The sequence below is a fragment of the Giraffa tippelskirchi genome, chromosome 1 (genome assembly GCF_054371585.1).
Source record: "Giraffa tippelskirchi isolate mGirTip1 chromosome 1, T2T-mGirTip1v1.2.pri, whole genome shotgun sequence".
NCBI classification, from domain to species: domain Eukaryota; kingdom Metazoa; phylum Chordata; class Mammalia; order Artiodactyla; family Giraffidae; genus Giraffa; species Giraffa tippelskirchi.
In genome coordinates this window covers 139,860,079-139,884,136 of record NC_137275.1, presented here as the reverse complement: position 1 = coordinate 139,884,136, position 24,058 = coordinate 139,860,079, and the positions used below count along the sequence as shown (strand labels likewise).

At 36.6% G+C, this 24,058-nt stretch overlaps 1 protein-coding gene across 1 annotated transcript; it reads right to left on the bottom strand.

Annotated features, from left to right (window-relative positions):
• Nucleotides 1–4,309: 4,309 nt before the first annotated feature.
• Nucleotides 4,310–6,173, bottom strand: LOC145539575 (dnaJ homolog subfamily A member 1-like). The gene is made up of 2 exons (XM_081573644.1): nucleotides 5,864–6,173; nucleotides 4,310–4,632 (listed from the first exon to the last, which is right to left on the bottom strand). Exons 1-2 carry the CDS (start codon nucleotides 6,171–6,173, stop codon nucleotides 4,310–4,312), a joined length of 633 nt encoding a protein of 210 aa, XP_081429770.1.
• Between the last annotated feature and the right edge of the window lie 17,885 nt (nucleotides 6,174–24,058).

Below are 24,058 nucleotides of genomic sequence, written 5' to 3'. Positions count from 1 at the left end.
GGCTACAGTCCATGGTGTCACAAAGGAGTCAGATACAACTGAGTGACTAACACTTTTCACTCAAGGCAAATGAAAATTACTAATGTTAATGGAAATGCATCTAAGACAGGTTAGGTTTAGGATAAGTTGTAAAGCAAGACCTTTATCACTTCATATGTCTCGTATCTTAAAGTGATAACATAATTTGGAAAGAACATAAAGCCCAAAATTTCCCTGGATAATGTGCTAATCTACCTGTAAATTCTATGCCTATGTATGTCTGATTTTGAAAATAGCAAATTTTCTTGAAATGACAAGTAAGTATACAATCTGTTTTCTCTAATTTTATATTCTAAATAGCAAATTTATTAAAATGTCACTAAATAACAATTTTCATGAAAAGTAAAGAAAAATTTAGAGTACTTCCTAGAACTTTTAATTCTAGGTGTGTGTTATCTGTATTTTCCCTTTACTTTTTTCTTAAAATGTTTTTTGTATAGTTTCAAACTTTTTTGATCATGTCTTTTGATTACTCAATTTTGTTAAATATTCCTTTTTCCATCTCTAATGTCTTTAGTAATTCCTCATTCTTTATCTTCTGTTCAATTAGTTGAGTACTTTTTTTGCAATCTATCAGCACAATCTTTAGTTTTCTTTCCTACCTTTCATAATTAATTTCAGTTATTCCTTCAGGCAGTTAGTGGTCTTTTCAACCATTAACACTGTTTTAGCACCTGCAGAAAAATATGCAAATATATATATTTAAATATACAAGATATATTTGTTTATATATATTATATATGTTTGCTTATATTGTTATAGAACAATATACTATTAATATTTATAAATGTTTGTTATATGTATATTTATTTATATTTATAGAGGGAGCAGACATATAAAAGGGATTATAGTGTGCAGAATTTTCCAAATTTATTTCATCACAAGTCTGTCCTACCCTGTTTTTTAGCAGAGCATCTCACAGGAATAGTGTTTCATTGACTATGGTTTGGAAGATGTCATTTATTTATCCAGTCTATCAACAAATGTTTATCTGTCAGTTACTAATAATACAACAGAAGTTAAAACTATAGGAAAAAAGATCCCTACCCTCGTGGAAATTACTTTTGGTGGAGATAGTCAATAAACACAATAAAAAATTATAAAGTATATTAGAAGGTAATAGGAGCTGTGGTGTGAAATAAACCAAAGAAGAGACAGAGAGTACCAGGAACAGGGCTAGAGTTTGAAATAGGTGGTCTTGGAAAAATCTGTGGAGAGAGGAATGTTTGAACAGAGATTTGAATAAGGTGATGGAGAAAACCATGTAGATACTTGGGTACTGGGAGGCACTCCCTGCAGAAGAAAGATCAAGTGTCCTAAGGTTGGAGAGATTTTAACATTGGCAAAGAGAGCAGGATGGTTAGAGCATGTTAGGGGAAAGTAGATTGCAGAGATAAAGATGAAGAGATAATGAAGTCAAGTTATGTAGATAATTGTAAGCTTTTGGGTTTTGTCCTCTGCCAGTAGAGGGTTTTCAGACATGGGAGTAGTGTACTATCTGACATATTTAAGATGGATAACTCTGGATGCTGTACAGAGAATAGATAGGACAGGGTGTGGATTAAAGCAAGGAGTTTTAAAGTTTTCTACAGTAATGCAGGCAAGAGTTGGTGGTGACTGGAACCAGAGGAGAAACTAATGATGAATTTGTGAGAAAAGGTTAGATTCTGTGTATATGTTGATAATAGAGAAAACAGCATTTGCTAATGGATTGGATATAGGACAGGGAGAAGACAGGAGAGAAAAGGAAAGGAAAGTAGAGAAAGGGAGATGAAAAGAGAAGAAAGCTATCTCTGATGCACTGGAAGAATAGAGCTGCCCATGACAGAGATGAGGAGGACTCTGAGTGCAACAGGCTCAGGTGGGCATAGGCAGAGGAGATGAGTTTTGAATATGTTGTGTCTGAGATGTTTAATTCACATCCACTTGGGGATATTGATGAGGTAGTTGGATGTGTCAATCTTGAGTTGAGGGATAGGGTTTAGGCTACAGGTAAACTTTCTGTTTACATGGAGAAGGAAATGGCAACCTACTCCAGTATTCTTGCCTGGAGAATCCCATGGACACAGGAGCCTGGTGGGCTACTGTTCATAGGGTCACTAAGAGTCAGACATGACTGAGTGACTAAGCACAAACTTTCTGTATTAAAAATTATATTATTCAACTCTGGGTAATTTTATACCCTGGTAGTACAGAATAAATCCTGCTCTGGTAGTATAAAGGTAAAATACCTTTAGCAATTTTACTTGCTTATCTGCTGCCTTCCACACCAAACCACAGAGAACTGAGGGTTGCATGACATTGAACCACTGATGGTCTATATATATATTTGCAATAGGAATCATGGAACATAATCACATGAATATATTCTAAATGAAATGTGCACATCAGTGGTAATAAAGCTTAGTGGAGACAGAGAGACTTTGATTCAAATCCCAGATCCTCACTAGCATTATGAACCTCAATTTTCTCATCCAAAATCATAGGTCATATTACCTACTATATAGATTTATTGTGAGTATTAAATTTTACACATGCTTCTAAGCATAACGGTTTAGCACAAAATAGGCACTCCGTAAGTATAAACAATTATACAACTTTTGACCTGTTTCAAAATAATAAAAATGTAACAGTAGTAATGCTGTTCACATTCCTAAATAGCATATGTTGGCAGTAGTGACAAATAATGGTGTAAAAGTATATCCAGATGCTTCCTTTTTATGACTGGTTACATGTGAGAATGTGTTGAGAATAAAGGAGTACTGGTTAGTGGAAAACTTCTAAATAATTGTCAGTATAGTAATCTTTGCTTTTTTTAAATAGATGCATTTTGTTTATTTAAACTAATTTATTTTAAATAAGTAATGAGCACACATGAAATAAATAAAAGTATAGAAAAATGTAGGGAAAATTAATTCACAATCAACTAACTCTCCTCCTACCCAGTTGTCTTTCCTCAAAGCAGCCATTATTGCCAGTACAATCTGTAATCATTTATCATTGCACATGCTTGTAAGTATATCCGATAGTTTCCTGGAAATGTAATTATATCTAAGAGTATATGTGTATTAAAATTGTTGATAAATATTGACAGGTTACTCTCTGTTGATGTTGCACTGATTCACAATTCTGCTAACAACATCTGAAACTATCTCTTTCTTGATGACTTCATCAACAAGAATATAATTTTTTAACCTGATCTTTCTATACTAATTGCCAATTAAGCTAATGTTTCACTTATTTTTATTACTATTTTTTTGCTTTGTAATCAGTATATTAAAGAGACATTCATGCGTATCAAGAATTGCTCAAATTCTGATACCCAGATTTAAGCTTGTGAACATATGACTTTAAACATACAATTAAACTATTCATCATAATTTGCTATACTACTGACATTAAATTACAGTTACTCTGGAGCGTAAGTTAAATGGTTTAAAGTAAATCTATAACGTATCTACAAAAACACCTTCCTATCTCATACATGCAAATTACTTCTCCATGTAAAGTTCTCATCACTCTAACTTCTAAGTTTCCCTGCTCCAGTAGTCACTACTGTAAGGCTTACTGTGGTCCAAAGAGAAGGGGGAAAAAAAGTAATCAGGACCAATAGCTATATATAGTAATAAAAGATGGCACAGGAGAAGGGAATGCAATTCTACAAGTGCAAGCCCTCAAGAAGCAGCATGTTATGATAAACCCCTTCTTTAGAAAGGTATCATTTCAATCACTGATACCACAGGCTGAATTAAGTTATACAGCATAACATCTTCAATAACATCTTCAATTGAGGCAATAGAATAAATGCAGAAGCATCACAATGAACCCCACTTAATACAACTATACAGACCAACACTTCTCTACAAATTAAGTTCTTTGTCTGACTGCCAGTTAAATACAGTTTTAATTTCATAGCTTAACAATTAAGGGTCATACACTGAAGTCAATACATACATCTGGCATTTTGGTCTAAGCTATTCCATGTACATAGCTGAAATCAATTACAAAGTATGGCCTAACAAATGCTAAGGGAAATTTTTTAAAGTAGTTTTTACAAGTATTAAACTTATCTTGCACACTGAAGTCATCATATATACAGAGCAAAGTCAGAGCTTTTATATTTGAGTTTATTCTTCTTTTAACTTTTAAAACACTACTATAGTTGAATATTAAAACAAAACAATAGCAAGCAGTGAGCATATTATGATTATAGTCCTTCACTCAATCACTACTGTAAATAAACACCAGCAGTGAGTGTTATTCATGGGCCCTAGTAAGAGGTCTGACACTGAACACCACCCCAAAGATGATGTTCATCATTCTCATAGGCTTCTCCATTGTAATGGTGCCATCTTTCCTGATTTGGATCGAAGTCCACTAATTCTTCCTGGTCCATTTCATCAGTCTCTTCTACTTCCTTCCTCTCAGGCAGGAGTTTTTCCAGCAAAGAGAGTTTATCAGGAGAGAGAAAGCCATTTTCAGGAAAGTTTACCTTAAATTCAATGATTAGGTGACCCTTTTCATATGGCCTACAATAAATTGGCATGCCTTCATTTAGCAAACACTTGATATCTCCCTGCTGGACAATCTGACCTGGATGAGAAGTGATGACCATTGTTTGATTGTCAAGAGTAGATATTGGCTTCTGGAAGCCAAACAGTGCCTCAACCAGCTGTATGTCCATACACATGAAAAGGTCTTCTCCTCATGGAGTAAAAACAGCATGGTCCTTCTGATCTAAAGCAATGATAATATCTCCTGGCTCCAGTCCTGGTTCTTGGTCTCCTTCACCATGGAATGTTATCTTCTGACAATCTTTTATGCATTTGTCAATATGAACTTCTATAATTTTCTTTTCTCAAACTATCTTCCTTCCGTTGCAGCTTTTACATCTATCCTTAGGACTGATCTTCTCCCCATGGCCCTGGCACTCCATGCAGACAGATTGAATTTGCTAAACCATTCCAGGTCCTATTTGATGAATTCTTATTTGCATTACAGTACCTCTGTAATTGGGACAGCATTCTGCTGCTCCTTTCTCACCACCTTGGCCTTCACATTTGTCACAAATCACATACTTTTGCAGAGCTAGTTTTCTTGCTGCACCATAGAACTGCCATATGACCCAGCAATCCCACTGCTGGGCATACACACTGAGGAAACCAGAATTGAAAGAGACACGTGTACCCCAATGTTCATCGCAGCACTGTTTATAATAGCCAGGACATGGAAGCAACCTAGATGCCCATCAGCAGACAAATGGATAAGGAAGCTGTGGTATATATACACAATGGAATATTACTCAGCCATTAAAAAGAATACATTCGAATCAGTTCTAATGAGGTGGGTGAAACTGGAGCCTATTATACAGAGTGAAGTAAGCCAGAAAAACACCAATACAGTATACTAACACATGTATATGGTATTTAGTTAATCGGTAAAGATAACCCTGTATGCGAGACATCAAAAGAGACACAGATAAATAGAACAGTATTATGGACTCTATGGGAGAGGGCGAGGGCGGGATGATATGGGAGAATGGCATTGAAGCAAGTAAATTATCATATGTGAAACGAATCACCAGTCCAGGTTCAAAGCATGATACAGGATGCTCTGCGCTGGTGCACCGGGATGACCCGGAGGGATGGGATGAGGAAGGAGGTGGGAGGGGTGTTCTGGAAGGGGAAAACATGTACACCCATGGTGGATTCATGTCAATGTATGGCAAAACGAATACAATATTGTAAAGTTAAAAAATAGATAAATAAACTAATTAAAAAAAAATCTTCTCGGGTTACTGTAAGTTGATGCACAAGGTTTTTACCTCTCCTCTCTCTCTGCATCCTGCCTCCTCCTCCAAAAAACATATCAAAGATGTCCATGGGGGAGCCAAAACTAATGACTGCTCCACCTTCTTTAATTGCCTGTTCTCCTCCTTTGTCATATAATTCCCTTTTCTTTGCATCAGAGAGCATTTCGTAAACTTGAGAAATCTGTTTATACTTCTCGCCTTCATTTGGATTCTTATCAGAGTGGTACTTCAAGGCCAGGTTCCTGTAAGCCGTTTTCAATTCTTCTTGGGTGGCATTGGGTTTGACCCCCAAAACATCATAGTAAGTGGTTTCTTTCACCATTTTCTACAGCTGGTGAGCAGGCCGATGCCAGTGTGTGGGACCTGGAAGGAGTGTGCTGCTGTGCGCAGCTCGGGCAGCTGCAGATCCTCTGCCTCTCACTGAGCGTTCTGGAAAGTTTCACTTTATTACTGTTTTTACAGAAGAATAACTTTAAGGGCAATTTCAAATAAATGGCAACTTATCAGGGAAATCTGAAGTACCAAAGCTGCTCTCTTGAAATGAAAGTTGATTATTTGCAGTTATAGAAAGGTCACTGCAACTGTTGCTGGTAATCAACAAAGAGATAAATTTATACAGTTGTTGCTCTCAGACATATGTTTTTTCTCTTATTGTCTGCTAGGCACATTTGCAAATGCCAAATTGTGCTCAGTCTTTATCATATCACTAAGAACATTTTAAGATGTCTTATTTCCCATATATATGTGTGGTGAGAGGAAAGGTACACTTCTGGTTAAAATAACGATGAATGTAAGTTGATGATTCACATTGGTTTAGATAAGCGTTTAGAAGATTTAGATGTGACAAATGTGTTTCCTTCTAAATCAAGGATATGAAAACATTTTTAACTTAAAAGCAAATTGAAGATCATATGGAAGGAGATAGGGGTCAGATTTAAGAAATGACATTCAGTGTAAATGCTGCACAAAAGTAATTTTGTTGCTTTGTGGCCCTGGTGGCTTCTCAATGTGAGGTCAGAAGGATTTGCTTCCATTAGGTCAAGGGTCCCACAGTTCCTCAAAATTTACTTCTCGATATAGCTTGCAGTTTGATTTGGGAGTGAAATTTTGGAGAGAATGTCATTTCTTTGAAAATTTAAAAATATCCCTATGCTTCAGTTGCTAATGGGAGTGGAGGCAGGTGGTCTGCAGAAAAACACATTATCTAGTTTGGGCAGATACTTCCTTAAACGCTGTTAGAAATACCCACAGCAATGCAAGGCCTTATGCTTACTAGGTGGTCAATAAATATTTGTTGAATAAATGAAATAATTATATAAAGCAAAAAATGAAGACATATGGAATGCTTTGGGCAAGCTACTTAACTGCTCTGATCTTCAGTTTCATCATGTATAAGATGGTGACAGTATTACTTACTTTATAATAATTGTGAGGCTGCTGCTGCTGCTAAGTTGCTTCAGTCGTGTCCGACTCTGTGCGACCCTATAGATGGCAGCCCATCAGGCTCCTCTGTCCCTGGGATTCTCCAGGCAAGAACAATGGAGTGGGTTGCCATTTCCTTCTCCAATGCCTGAAAGTGAAAAGGATTGCATTGTAAAATGCAGGCAAGGTATGCTATACCTTGCGAAGCACATAATAAAAGTTCTGTAAATACTAACTGTTATGATGATGGTTGTCTTTATAATAAAGGAGAGAATTTCATAACTTTCATTAATACAATACTTTCATTCATAGCATAAAGGGGAAATAACATTTTATTGAATAAGACAGAGCTTTTTAACAAAGATTTTCTTCAAAGAGGACCAAATAATTTTCATTTGCTTTGCCATGTGTTGTAGTTAATATTGGTTGCCAAAATGGCACCTTGAATATTAATTCATTTAGTCACTGCTACCACTTTATCTGGGCTTCCCAGATGGTGCTAGTGGTAAAGAACCGACCTGCCAATGCAGGAGACGTAAGAGACGCAGGTTCGATCCCTGGCTGGGAAGAACCCCTGAAGAAGGGAATGGCTATCCACTCCAGTATTCTTGCCTGGAGAATCGCATGGATAGAGGAGTCTGAAGGGCTCTGGCCCATAGAGTAGCAAAGAGTCAGACATGACTGAAAGGACTTAACTCGCACTACTTTATCTGTATTATTAGTGTTGAAAGAAACTGCACTGTTGAGTGGATCTCATTCAAAACTGACTTGAAGATTATAGGTATTTTACACATGTCAATGCATTCTTAGATTTCCCCAGTACTTTTTTCATGGACTTTGACCATTTTAACCTAGTTCACCCTTCTAGAAAACTGGGCATATATAAAATAAAATTTGAGCATACTAAGCTAGGTAACTATCTGATTAGGAAGTTACTAATAATTAAAAATGGCAAAAAATAAAAAAATAAAAAAATAAATAAAAATGGCATATGGCAAACATAAAATAAATCTTTTCATAGGGAAGTCTAAATTCTCTATACCTCTAAAATTTTAATCTATTGATACATTTCAGCCCAGCCATGTATTTGAAAGAGATAGACTATTTCACAGATCAGTTCTTGAATCTCAGCTGGCATGATTAGCTCTTTTCTTAAAAAAAAAATAATTTATTTATTTTTGGCAGCAAGAAGTCTTCACTGCTACCTGCAGGCTTTCTTTAGTTGTGGCTGTGGGTGGGTGGGGGCCTGCTTTGTTGTGGTGCTCAGGCTTCTCATTGTGGTGCCTTCTCTCTTTTCTTTTTTTGAGATTTGACATTATTTATTAGCAGAAAAGGAAAGAAAAACAGCAGGAAATAAGAATCATCTTATATTTGATTTTTATACTTTCCAAGATAAATTTAAATAACAATTTATTTAATGCATGAAATGTTTTAATTATTTGGTTATTTATATATTTAATATTTTAATTGAAGTGTAATTGGCTTATAATAGTATATTATTGAGGTTATGGCACAGTAATCTGATATTTTATCATTACAAAATGACCACTGTGGTAACTTTGGTGACCCTCTGTCACCATACAAAGTTATTACAATGTTATTGACTCTATTCCCTGTGCTGTACATTATATCTCCGTGACTTATTTACCTCATAACTAGAAGTTTGTACCTCTTAATCCCCTTCATCTATTTCACTCATCCCCCAATGCGTGGTGGCTTCTCTTGTTGTAGAGCATGGGCTGTGGAATGCGGGCTCAGTAGTTGTGGCGCATGCGCTTAGTTGCCCCGTGGCATGTATGATCTTGCAGGACTGTGGACTGAAACCGTGGCAGGTGGATTCCTAACCACTGGACCACTAGGGAAGTCAGTGATTAACTCTTATATTCAAGACCTTATATCTCATATAGTTAATGATGGTTATTTCCAAAATAAAATGATAACTCAAAGATGAGAGTCTGACAAACTTTTCTGGTCAGCAAAGATATTAGAAAAATAAAAGCAATGTGGTATGTTCTCCATAAATTTAAATTTAGTTTTTATAAAAATTTGAGATGTTTTATCTCATTTTTGATGTTAGATATACGGTAGAAGTGACAAATAGATTTAAGGGACTAGATCTGATAGAGTGCCTGATGAACTATGGACAGAGGTTCGTGACATTGTACAGGAGACAGGGATCAAGACCATCCACAAGGAAAAGAAATGCAAAAAAGCAAAATGGCTGTCTGAGGAGGCCTTACAGATAGCTGGGAAGAGAAGAGAAGCGAAAAGCAAAGGAGGAAAGGAAAGATATTCCCATCTGAATGCAGAGTTCCAAAGAATAGCAAGGAGAGATAAGAAAGCCTTCCTCAGCGATCAATGCAAAGAAATAGAGGAAAACAACAGATTGGGAAAGACTAGAGATCTCTTCAAGAAAATTAGAGATACCAAAGGAACATTTCATGCAAAGATAGGCTTGATAAAGGACAGAAATGGTATGGACCTAACAGAAGCAGAAGATATTAAGAAGAGGTGGCAAGAATACACAGAAGAACTGTACAAAAAAGATCTTCACAACCCGGATAATCACGATGGTGTGATCACTCACCTAGAGCCAGACATCCTGGAATATGAAGTCAAGTGGGCCTTAGAAAGCATCACTACGAACAAAGCTAGTGGAAGTGATGGAATTCCAGTTGAGCTATTTCAAATCCTCAAAGGTGATGTTGTGAAAGTGCTGCACTCGATATGCCAGCAAATTTGGAAAACTCAGCAGTGGCCACAGGACTGGAAGAGGTCAGTTTTCGTTCCAATCCCAAAGAAAGGCAATGCCAAAGAATGCTCAAACTACCACACAATTGCACTCATCTCACATACTAGTAAAGTAATGCTCCAATTTCTCCAAGCCAGACTTCAGCAATACGTGAACCGTGAACTTCCAGATGTTCAAGCTGGTTTCAGAAAAGGCAGAGGAACCAGAGATCAAATTGCCAATATCCGCTGGATCATTGAAAAAGCAAGAGAGTTCCAGAAAAACATCTATTTCTGCTTTATTGACTATGCCAAAGCCTTTGACTGTGTGAATCACAATAAACTGTGGAAAATTGTGAAAGAGATGGGAATACCAGACCATCTGACCTGTCTCTTGAGAAACCTGTATGCAGGTCAGGAAGCAACAGTTAGAACTGGACACGGAACAACAGACTGGTTCCAAATAGGAAAAGGCGTAGTCAAGGCTGTATATTGTCACCCTGCTTATTTAACTTCTATGCAGAGTACATCATGAGAAACGCTGGGCTGGAAGAAACACAAGCTGGAATCAAGATTGCCAGGAGAAATATCAATAACCTCAGATATGCAGATGACACTACCCTTATGGCAGAAATTGAAGAAGAACTAAAGAGCCTCTTGATGAAAGTGAAAGAAGAGAGTGGAAAAGTTGGCTTAAAGCTCAACGTTCAAAAAACTAAGATCATGGCCTCTGGTCCCATCACTTCATGGGAAATAGATGGGGAAACAGTGGAAACAGTGTCAGACTTTTTTGGGGGGGGCTCAAAAATCACTGCTGATGGTGATTGCAGCCATGAAATTAAAATACGCTTACTCCTTGGAAGGAAGGTTATGGCCAACCTAGGTAGCATATTGAAAAGCAAAGACATTACTTTGCCAACAAAGGTCCATCTAGTCAAGGCTGTGGTTTTTCCAGTGGTCATGTATAGATGTGAGATTTGGACGGTGAAGAAAGCTGAGCCCTGCAGAATTGATGCTTTTGAACTGTGGTGTTGGAGAAGACTCTTGAGAGTCCCTTGGACTGCAAGGAGATCCAATCAATCCATCTTAAAAGAGATCAATCCTGGGTGTTCATTGGAAGGACTGATGCTGAAGCTGAAACTCCAATACTTTGGCCACCTCATGCGAAGTGTTGACTCATTGGAAAAGACCCTAATGCTGGGTAGGATTGGGGGTAGGAGGAGAAGAGAACGACAGAGGATGAGATGGTTGGATGGCATCACCAACTCGATGGACATGGGTTTGGGTAGACTCTGGGAGTTGGTGATGGACAGAGAGGCCTGGCGTGCTGCAATTCATGGGGTCCCAAAGAGTCGGACATGACTGAGTGACTGAACTGAACTGGTAAAAGGAAATGGTGATAATAGATAACAGCAATCATTATATATCAGCCAAAAAATGTTGATTATTCCATGTGTGGCCTGTAGCATTTTTCTGTGTTTTTCTTAGCTGGGTATAGAATGAGTTCTAATCTCTCTTAGGGTTACACTTCCCATTCAACTAATGACCATCCCTCCTCTATGGTATGATATTCTATTAGAGCCATATGGCATTTATATTTCTGTATTATTATTTGAATTCCACTAAATCCACTATTCCTTCCATGAATATTGAGTTCTCTCTTTATCCTTCTGTCTCTTTGTATATATGAGTATATATATACTCACACACAGACATATACACACACAATGTGTATAGGTAGCATATCACTAGTGTGATGTATAATCACTGGGTATTTGATAACTACTGCCTAGCACTACACTTAATTTGACATTTTTCTTAATTTAAACCCTTTCGACTATCACCTTTTTACTTCTTTTCTATTTTCTGCTACCTTGTTTAAATAAAACAGAGAAATTGGTTTACAAATATAAAGTTGAAGGGAACTTAGAAAGCAAAGAACAAAAATGTCACCATCAGAATTTCAACAGTATATTCTATATTCACCAAGAAATAAAACAAAAGAATAAAAAGTACCTAAATTAAGAATATATCTTAACTGAACCCTGCAAAAGTACTGTAGAGTTTGAATTATTTTTCTTAAGGAAAATGAGACCTTCACATCATTGAGCTCCAGATTTGGGGAAAGGTTCTAGCCCACTACTTTTCGGCACTTGAATCGGCTTAAAGGGAATTGTCTGCTGTGCTTGATGGTTTGGCAGATTTCGGAAGCTGCTGGATGTTCTGGGCTCAATGGAGTAGAACACCAGAGGCTAAAACTGATTCATGATCCAGTTAGGGGAGAAGAAAAAAGTTTTTACCTGAGAGAGTTATCTTTTCCTGTAACATTTTGTCCTGGGTTGTGGTTTGGAATAATTTCACTACATTCAGAAATAGAAATATTTTCCCCATGCTTTCAGTATAGTGGTTGATGCCTTTGAGTGAAAAGCTAGTGTTGTCCATAAACTTAATTTTTAACTTAGCTTCACGATTAATTTTGTTGTTGTTGTTTAGTATTCTTATTTAAAATAGTTTGAAATAAGACTTACAAATTTAGATAAATCTGTTTTCTTTCCAAATTATAAACTAAAAGTGAATTCAGGAAATCTACAAAAATGCCTTTGGCTTTTATAGACTAGAAGAGTTCAGAAAATGCTTTTATACAGATAATCTTATTTGATAGATGGTAGTTCCATGAAAGAGATGTAAGAGGTAACTTGTCTACACTGGCTCAACTCTTAAGTGTCCCAAGATGTACTCTCTGATTCCAAATTTGGAATCTTTCTATGAGAACTGACTGCCTCTAATATTCTTTATTTTTTCTCTCATCTAAAATATTTTTCTGTTTTATCTATTCATTCTAACTTGATGATCCAGTTGAAAAAATTGTAAGGATGCCAAATCTCCTTGATTATTTGCTGTATATGTTGAAGTTTTTCATATATTCATTATCTTAGCTATTCATTATCTTTCACCATTTTAATTCCTTTTCTGTGTTTGGAGAAAAATCGTGGTTTATGAAAGTCACTGAGAGATAATTATCTGCCTATAATTGACAGTAACTGCTCAGAATTTTCCAGGGACTATGTGGATTATGGCTGGTCATCATATTAGAATCTGTCTTGTGGGGTTCCATCGTACTATTTGAAAAACTGTGAGGAATAGTAGGAAACGACTAAGAATTTCAACCTAAAGTGACCAAGAGGCTTACTCTGCATCCTGTGTGATATTTTTCACTTTTAATATGAAGACTGGGATTTGTGATTTAAATTTTATTTTGTGAAGAACTTCCAGCTGAAAACTTGAGCTTTATTTTGTCTAATTTTTATTTCTGTGATTTCTTCCATTTTATTATTAGAGAATTAAAATAATTAAGATGCAAAGAATCACTTCCCCCAGAAAACCTTTTTGATGAGTACCAGCAATTTCATTCATCTGTCCTTGTTCACCAGTTGGCAAGATTATGAATTATCTTTTGTTTTCTAATTAACATTTATACTTGGTGCATCTTCACTCTACATCCAGTTCTCCATCCTCCAAAATAGGATAGGATTTCTTTCTTTTTTTTTTTTTTTTTTAATTTTATTATTATTATTATTTTTTAGTTGGGGGCTAATTACTTTACAATATTGTAATAGTTTTTGCCATACATTGACATGAATCAGCCATGGGTTTACATGTGTTCCCCTTCCTGGACCCCCCACCCACCTCCCTCCCCATCCCATCCCTCTGGGTCATCCCATTGCCCTGGCCCTGAGCCCTTGTCTCATGCATCGAACATGGAATGGTGTTCTGTTTCACATATGATAATATACATGTTTCAATGCTATTCTCCCAGAACGTCCCACCCTCACCTTCTCCCTCAGAGTCCATAAAATTGTTCTATGCATCTGTGTCTCTTATTCTGTCTCGCATAAAGGGTTATCGTTACCATCTTTCAAATTCCATATATATGCATTAGTATACTGTATTGTTGTTTTTCTTTCTGGCTTACTTCACTCTGTATAATGGGCTCCAGTTTCATCCATCTCAATAGAACCGATTCAAATGTATTTTTTTTAATGGCTGAGTAATATTCCATTGTGTATATGTACCACAGCTCCCTTATCCATTCGTCTGCTGATGGACATCTAGGTTGCTTCCATGTCCTGGCTATTGTAAACAGTGCTGCGATGAACATTGGGGTACACGTGTCTCTTTCAATTCTGGTTTCCTCGGTGTATATGCCCAGCAGTGGGATTGCTGGGTCATATGGCAGTTCTATTCCCAGTTTTTTAAGGAATCTCCACACCGTTCTCCATAGTGGCTGTACTAGTTTGCATTCCCACCAACAGTGTAAGAGGGTTCCCTTTTCTCCACACCCTCTCCAGCATTTATTGCTTGTAGACTTTTGGATAGCAGCCATTCTGACTGGTGTGAAATGATACCTCATTGTGGTTTTGATTTGCATTTCTCTAATAATGAGTGATGTTGAGCATCTTTTCATGTGTTTGTTAGCCATCTGTATGTCTTCTTTGGAGAAATGTCTGTTTAGTTCTTTGGCCCATTTTTTGATTGGGTCATTTATTTTTCTGGAATTCAGCTGCAGGAGTTGCTTGTATATTTTTGAGATTAATTGTTTGTCTGTTGCTTCGTTTGCTATTTTCTCCCATTCTGAAGGCTGTCTTTTCACCTTGCTTATAGTTTCCTTTGTTGTGCAAAAGCTTTTAATTTTAATTAGGTCCCATTTGTTTATTTTTGCTTTATTTCCAATATTCTGGGAGGTGGGTCATGGAGGATCCTGCTGTGATTTATGTTGGAGAGTGTTTTGCCTATGTTTTCCTCTAGGAGTTTTATAGTTTCTGGTCTTACGTTTAGATCTTTAATCCATTTTGAGTTTATTTTTGTGTACGGTGTTAGGAAGTGTTCTAGTTTCATTCTTTTACAAGTTGTTGACCAGTTTTCCCAGCACCACTTGTTAAAGAGATTGTCTTTTCTCCATTGTATATTCTTGCCTCCTTTGTTGAAGATAAGGTGTCCATATGTGCGTGGGTTTATCTCTGGGCTTTCTATTTTGTTCCATTGATCTATATTTCTGTCTTTGTGCCAGTACCATACTGTCTTGATGACTGTGGCTTTGTAGTAGAGCCTGAAGTCAGGCAGGTTGATTCCTCCAGTTCCATTCTTCTTCCTCCAGATTGCTTTGGCTATTCAAGGTTTCTTATATTTCCATACAAATTGTGAGATGATTTGTTCTAGTTCTGTGAAAAATACCATTGGTAGCTTGATAGGGATTGCATTGAATCTATAGATTGCTTTGGGTAGTATACTCATTTTCACTATATTAATTCTTCCAATCCATGAACATGGTGTATTTCTCCATCTGTTTGAGTCCTCTTTGATTTCTTTCATCAGTGTTTTATAGTTTTCTATATAAAAGTCTTTTGTTTCTTTAGGTAGATAAATTCCTAAGTATTTTATTCTTTTTGTTGCAATGGTGAATGGTATTGTTTCCTTAATTTCTTTTTCTGTTTTCTCATTATTGGAGTATAGGAATGCAAGGGATTTCTGTGTGTTAATTTTATATCCTGCAACTTTACTATATTCATTGATTAACTCTAGTAATTTTCTAGTAGAGTCTTTAGGGTTTTCTATGTAGAGGATCATGTCATCTGCAAACAGTGAGAGTTTTACTTCTTCTTTTCCTATCTGTATTCCTTTTATTTCTTTTTCAGCTCTGATTGCTGTGGCCAAAACTTCCAAAACTATGTTGAATAGTAGTGGTGAAAGAGGGCATCCTTGCCTTGTTCCTGACTTTAGGGGAAATGCTTTCAATTTTTCACCATTGAGGATAATGTTTGCTGTGGGTTTGTCATATATAGCTTTTATTATGTTGAGGTATGTTCCTTCTATTCCTGCTTTCTGGAGGGTTTTTATCATAAATGGATGCTGAATTTTGTCAAAGGCTTTTTCTGCATCTATTGAGATAACCATATGGTTTTTTTCTTTCAATTTGTTAATGTGGTGTATTACATTGATTGATTTGCGGATGTTAAAAAAACCTTGCATTCCTGGGATAAAGCCCACTTGGTCATGATGTATGATCTTTTTAATATGATGTTGGATTCTGTTTGCTAGAATTTTATTAAGGATTTTTGCATCTATGTTCATCAGTGATATTGGCCTGTAGTTTTCCTTTTTTGTGACATCTTTGTCTGGTTTTGGAATTATGGTGATGGTGGCCTCATAGAATGAGTTTGGAAGTTTACCATCTTCTGCAATTTTCTGGAAGAGTTTGAGTAGGATAGGTGTTAGCTCTTCTCTAAATTTTTGGTGGAATTCCGCTGTGAAGCCATCTGGTCCTGGGCTTTTGTTTGCTGGAAGATTTCTGATTACAGTTTCGATTTCCGTGCTTGTGATGGGTCTGTTAAGATCTTCTATTTCTTCCTGGTTCAGTTTTGGAAAGTTATACTTTTCTAAGAATTTGTCCATTTCTTCCAAGTTGTCCATTTTATTGGCATATAGCTGTTGGTAGTAGTCTCTTATGATCCTTTGTATTTCTGTGGAGTCTGTTGTGATCTCTCCATTTTCATTTCTAATTTTGTTGATCTGATTCTTCTCCCGTTGTTTCTTGATGAGTCTGGCTAATGGCTTGTCAATTTTGTTTATCTTCTCGAGGGATAGGATTTCTACTTTGTTTCCCTGATAGTTATTGTGACAGCATTACTGAATTCTTGTCCTGGAAAGAATGGGGGTAGAAAAAATTTTAAATGTATCAGATGTGCCACAGGACCATGCAATACAAGAGAACAGTGTATCAGAGGTCTATGAAATTCTCAGATATGCCCCAAATTTCCTTAGCTTCTCGATTCTATTTGTGCCCAATCAGAATTTATAAATTCTATTTTATTATGAATGTAATGGACATATAGAAGAATGCATAAAATAAATAATATGGGTGCAAAAATTATATCCATGTCACTACCACCTAGGTTAAGAAACAGAACATTGCCAGAATCCCAGAAAAATATCCCAACTTTGCTGACATTTATGCTATCCACTTCCTAAGTTTCCTTTACATTTCATATCAATTATGCAGTCTGTAGTGGATGCTGTTTGCTCTCTACCCTACCTCTTACATCTCCTTTAGCAGATCCTGTGAGTTTTGCACGGCAAGAATTCACAGCTGACCACTTATTTGGAGAACTGCCCTGGGCCAAATGGGAACTGCTACCTGGGAAACTGTGTCTCTTCTTTGTGCAGCCCCAATACCGACTGACTGGCAGTATGGCCCGCAAGGGCAATCCTGGAACTCAAGGTTCTAATTGTGTGATGCTCCAGGATGTCACTTTGGGATCGACTGATGCTACTTTCTAGCTGAGACCTTGTTCTTCCAGGCTTCTTTCCCCTGCCTTATCCTGCTTCCTTTATTCCCCTTCTCCTGACAGCACTTGTCCAATAAATGAATCCTTGAACAAGAATCTCTGTCTCAAGCTCTGATGCTAGGGAGCTGAAGTTAGGACACCCCCAGTATTAGTTTCCTGTTGTTGTATAATATATTACAACAGACTTTGTGTCTTAAAACAACGTTCATATTTGATCTCATAGTTTCTAGAAGTCAAGAACTTCCAGGTGTGGCTTAACCGGGTCCTTTGCAAGGCTACTGTCAAGATGTTGGCTGAAGTGGGGGTCTCATCTGAAAGTTTGACTCCACAAAGATCTACTTCCAAGCTCACTTGGGTTGTGACGAAATTCACATCCTTCCAGTAGGAATAAGAGCTTCATCTTATTGCTGTCAGCTAGGAACACTTGCAAGAATTCAACTGTAAATCCTGGCTGCATGAATCCCCCAACATGGCAACCTGCTTCATCAAAACTTGAAAAGAAAAGAGAAACTGTAGAAGGACAGACGTTAGTTTTATGTAACATAATCATATATACATAATTGAGTATATCTCATCGCTTTTGCTGTATCCTTTTGGTTAAAAGAGAGTCATAAATTCAGCCTAAATTCCAGAGGTGGGGCTTACACAAGAGTGGGAATCTCAGGAGCTGTGAATTATGGGGGCTACATTAGGAGTCTGCCTACCACACATCCCCCCTAGGAAATTTAGACTATTTTTGCCTGTTCTTGAATTTATGTATTCAGGATTGCACATTGTATATTTGTTGTGTCTATTTGATTTTTTCCCTCTTTTCTGTTTATATGCATACCCACTTTTCTCAAATCATTAACTGTATTTTTAAGATTTATCTGCGTTTTGCATGTGGTTGTGGTTTACTCATTTTTATTTCTATGTAATATTGTATTTAATGAAGACCAATAAATTATTTTTTCATTCTACTATTGTTAGACATGTTGTTGAATTGAATTGTTTCCATTTTGTTTTTTGCTGTAGTAAATTATGCGATTATGAAAATAATAATGCATGTTTCCTGATGCATATAATCTCACTTCTCTATGAAACTGTGCTTCTCAAACTTCAGCACACTTCAGAATTATTCAATGGCCTTGTTAAAACCCAGATTCTGCGACCCAACCATAGAGTTTCTGTTTCAGAGGGTCTTCATGGAGATTTGAATCCTATCATTTCCCGCCAATCGGGGGTCCACGCTTGAGGAAGCACAGCTGTAGAATGCATTCTTAGGTGTAGCATTGCTAGGTCAAGAGTATTGGTGTTTGTTAATACATATTTTTGGTGAATTTAAAGTTTTTTATTGGTTAAGACCATTTCTCTAATCATTTTTCCTGCCTTAAGGTTTGTTTTCTTTGCTTCATACATTTAACTAGCCCTGGTCATCTATTTTACATATGGTATAGTGTATGTTTCAATGCTATTCTCTAAAATCATCCCATTCTTGCCTTCTCCCACTGAGTCCAAAAGTCTGTTCTTTATGTCTGTGTCTCCTTTGCTTCCCTTCATGTAAGACTGTTGATACCATCTTTCCAAATGCCATATATATGTGTTAATATACAATATTTGTCTTTCTCTCTCTGATTTATTTCCATCTGTATAATAGGTTCCAGGTTCATCCTTTAATATTACTATAGTTGCATTTGAGCTTTGGAAGGAATTTGTTTGATTGAGTTTTCAAAAATATTTTACATTCAAGATTTTTGTAAATGTCAACTTCAAATGTATATATTATAAAAGGCTAAGGTTAGTTATTGTTCTTTAAAAATTGGTATAACAGTCAGTGCTTTCAAACCTAAGTGTGTAGTTAGTTTACATTTAATGCAATTACCAAAATATTTGGTTTTAAATTTATTATATTCTTATATGATTAGTAATTGTTTTGCCTGTTCTATATTCTCATTTTTCCTTTGTTGTTACACACACACACAAACATACACACACACAAACACAAATATTAAGAACTTAGAAGTTATAAATTTTTTAACTGCCAAAGTTTGGAGCACTTCCATTTATGCACCGATAATTTATCAAGGATTAATAATTATCTTTACATCACTAACTCGATGGACATGGGTTTGGGTAAACTCCGAGAGTTGGTGATGGACAGGGAGGCCTGGCGTGCTGCTATTCATGGGGTCACAAAGAGTCAGACACAACTGAGTGACTGAACTGAACTGAACTTACCTGAAAAAAAGATAATTATCTTTATCTTTCAGAAAATGAGGATTTTAGCACACTTTAATATTCAATTACTTCTTCCCAATTTATGTATTATTTTATGTATTTTAATAATTTTTCTATATATTAGGTCCCACAAGACACTTTTAATTTTATTTTCTATAATCAGTGTTCATTTAAACTTACCACATATGTACCATTTTCCTTGCTTATCACACCTTCCTGCATTTCTGAGGTTAAATCTCCATGAATGTAGTGAGAATGGTTATTTTATTGTCTATACCTGCTGATTCCAGCATCTGGATTCCCAGTTGTCTCTTTTGGTTTTCTATTGCTCCTCCTGATCTGACTCATTTTGTCTTATGTGTCTCATTCTCTTTCTTTGTTGGGCATTATATTCAAAAATTACTTTTAGACATAATTTGAGGCCTAAAATAGCATTTGTTTTCCAGAGAGGGTAGAATGGTCAGGGCCACAGCAAAAACAGTGTTCCCTTGAAAGGATTGAGGGACTACTTACAAAGTGTTGTGGCCTAAAAAATCAACAAGGGATGTTGAATCACCTAGCCTGAGTTTGTAGGGACACAGGCTGGTCCAGTGGAGGGAGGTCAACTGAAGGCCTTCACTTGTAGGTGGAGGCAGCCATTGCCAGACCTGCAGCCCCAAAGCAGGAATGGGAGTGGGAAGGCAGTGTCCTGATTTCTCTGTCCTCCCACCCTCTGATCTTCTGCCCCTGTTTCCCTTTGTCCAAAACCAACCAGAAGCCAGAGGACAAGGAAGTCTGGACAATGCAGTTTGTTATGGGTCAATGATACTGCAAAGAGCAAGGAAGATAAGGGTAGAAAGTAGCTCTGGAGAGCAAATGTGGATAGCATCTATAGTGGATTATTTTCCTCTTCTCTTAGGCTCCTTGCTGGGGCCAAGGCTTGAGTTTTTTCTGGGACATGAGAAATACAGTCCAGTCACTTAGTGTCTGGATGGAGAACCTCCATACCTCAATCCAGAGGAATGATAACTCACCCAAATCTCCTGTCTTGGTGGGTACTATATGCTACCGTCTGCTCAGTGAGTCCACTCAAAGCAAAGTTCTAGTTTTCAGCTTCTGTCAGTCAATATGTAAAATCTCCAGCACAGAATCAAGGCTCAGCTCTAATGTTCTTTGACTTCCTCCTGACAATGATCCACTCCCTTTAATGTTTTTACTAGAAATTTTGGAGGGAGATAGGGGAAACCTAACTATTTTGTTTGTCTTCAGTAAGAGGGTTGGACAGGGTTTGGCAAACTATGACCCATGGGACAAATCCTGCCCAATACTTGTTTTTTGTAAAGGAAGTTTTATTGGGGGAGAAAAAAAGCCCAGCTATTATTTAACATATTGTTGATGGCTGCTTTCATTCTGCAAGTCAGAGCTGAATAACTGTGATAGAGACAGTCCATGCCATGCTCAGTTGTGTCCAACTCTTTGCGATCCCAGTCCGGGGTCCTCTGTCCATAGGATTTTCTGGCATTATTCTTGCCAGGAAAACCCTATGGACAGAATACTGAAGTGGGTGCCATTTTCTCTTCCAGGGGATCTTCCCAACCCAAAGATCGAACCCAGGTCTGCTGCATTGTCAGCGGATGCTTTGCCGCTGAGTCACTGGGGAAGCCCACTAGGGTCCTTCAGAACCCTAACACTTATATTTAGCTTTTTACAGAAAACTTTGGTTGAATTCTGCTAGACATGCCCACCATTTTCAGAAACCAACCATCCTTCCCACAATAATATTTAAAATATATATAATTCACAGTGTGAAACATCTTCATACATACCATCTAATTAAATTTTAGTGGCGAACTGGAGTTGAGAGCTTCTTTTCCTTATTATCAGATCTATCTAATGATGGTGATATTAATGAGATGTTCAGTACTCAAATTGAAGTTAATTGGAAGGGAAATAAGTGGAAAGTAGTGATCCAGATTATTGGAAAAAGCTAATCAAACTGCCACTGATAGAGATAAATAGAAAACTATAACTTTAAAGTAATTAAAATCTGATTAATTGATTTAATTAAATGTGCACATACATAAATATAGACTTATAATCATTTAAATCACACTTTGATAATTTCTAGCACCTACTGTGTGGCTGATAATGTGCTAAATTTTAAATGTGTACTATCCTGATTAACTTCCAATCTCTAAATCTCTGTTGAGTTAATTATACTTCTTCTCATTTTACAGATAGGTAGACTGAGTTCCAGAAAGTTTAAGCAAAGTTTATTATGATTTCAAGCTTGTAGGTAATGGGATTTGGATCCACTTTAGAGTAACCACATCAGAAGAACCAGCCAGGGCCATTTCATGTACTTCCTTTAGACAACAATGCAGCCTCAATAGGTTTTGTTTATATTAAACACAGTAACAATCACATCTCTAACTTTTTAAATATATCTCTTTCAGTTGTATACCAGAAAAAAAAATCAAATGGCCCAAGCAGAAATATTTCCTTCTAAGAAACAGTAGGACACATCTGATTGATTTGGGCTGAGAAGTACTGACAATTCAACAGTAGCCAGCTGAAATTGCCTTTCCAACTGAAGTGGTTAAGCCTGGCCTAGAGCTCTGTAGTCAGCTTGCACCTGCTGCCCAGATCCTCCTAGTGCTTCAGAGGCAACGTGGGTCTTTGAGGCATCTTATGGCCCTGTTATGTATTTATTAATATCATGTTCATGAATATCAAAGAAGTGGAGGGCAAGTTTGGAAGATTTAAATAAACTACAGATAGGCTCTGGAAACTTCCAACTGCATTTTTAAGTTGTACTTTATGGTACTCTTTAGAAAACATATGTTTTTCTGCCAGGAAATTCCCAAGAGACTATTCTTTACCCTGAATTGAACAACTGGAAAGTTTTTATCTCTTAAAATCCAATTGATTTTTAGGTTTTCTGTAACTTCATAATGTCCTCAATTGCTTTCTAAGCAATATATTTGTACTTAGAGGACTTTGTCTTGCTTTAATTTTGCCAAATATTTGCCCTGAGCCTGAGGTCAACATGAAGTTGATTGAGTCCCCAGAAGGACAATTTTATCTTGACTGATAAGTAGTGGAAAATGGGGGTTTTATTGCAGAAGACTTAAAGGTTTCACTTTAGCAGTTGCAAATACTTCCATTGATTTAAATGTTTATGTTTTTAAGATAATTAAGTAAAAAATGCATAATTCTATACAATGTTATACCAGTAGGCATGTTTACAGATTATAATTAGTTTGAGGTAAAAAATGAGCTATGTAGGTGACTGAACCACTAGAATATTTCCAGTGTTAGAGTGTTTCATCATTTCCCCCTCTATTTTCTGTCCCACTTTCCTAGTTTTTAGATTGGCAATGGTAGAGAGAGGTAGAAAGATGAGTACTTAAAATTTTTTTTTATGGAACTACAGTTTATTTACAATATTGCATTAGTTTCCAGTGTACAGAAAATTGGTTCAGTTACAAATATTTTATACAAGATTTTTTTTTTACCACTGTAAGTTATTACAAGATATTGAATACAGTTCCCTGTGTACGTGTGTGTGCTCAGTCATGTCCAGTTCTTTGTGACCCCATGGACTGTAGCCCACCAAGCTCCTGGGATTCTCCAGGCAAGAATACTGGAGTGGATTGCCATTTCCTTCTCCATAATTCCCTGTGCTATATAGTAAATCCTTGTTTTCTGTTTTATATTTAGTAATGTATACCTGTTAATCCCTAATCCTAATTTATTCTCTCCCTACCACTTTCCGCTTTGGTAATCATAAGTTTCGTTTCTGTGTCTGTGAGTCTGTTTCTATTTTGTAAGTTCACTTGTATTATTTTTTATATTCCACACATAAGTGATATATAACATTTGTCATTGTCTGACTTACTTCATTTAGTATGATAATCTCTAGGTCTACCCATGTTATTGCAAATGGAAATATTTCATTCTTTTTATGGCTGAGTAATATTCCATAGAGTATATATACTGCATCTTCTTTATCCATTCATCCGTTGATAGACACTTAGGTTGCTTACATGTCTTGGCTATTATAAAAAGTGCTGCTATGAACATTGGTGTACATGCATCATTTTGAATTAGAGTTTTTATATTTTCTGGATATATGCCTGGGAGTAGGATTGCTGGATCATATGGTAGCTCTACTTTTCGTTTGTTAAGGAATTTCCATAGTGTTTTTCATAATGGCTGCACCAATCTATATTCCCACCAACAGTCTAGGAGAGTTCCAAAAGGTTAGTACTTTCTCATAAAGGAGATTGTTAGATCATAGACCATCACTGGAGAATCAAGCCACTTGGAGATTCAAATACGTGATCTCAACATAATGTAGCATGAGAGACTGCAGAAAGTTGATCTCTGTGTTCTTCATAATGTATCTTTCAACAAGAATACAGTAACTATACTATCTCTGGAAGAGCTGATCAGTGCATGAAGTCTTCTCTCACACAACTTGAAAACATTGAAAAATATTTTTGTGAGTTAC

What these genes read in the sequence shown, in the direction of transcription:
- LOC145539575 (XM_081573644.1), bottom strand. Translation starts at nt 6,173, where the DNA reads ATGGTGAAAGAAACCACTTACTATGATGTTTTGGGGGTCAAACCCAAT. An exon ending in GATGCAGAGAGAGAGGAGAG is followed by an intron (nt 4,633 to 5,863) that starts GTAAAAACCTTG and finishes CTTCTCATCCAG; the next exon opens with GTCAGATTGTCCAGCAGGGA.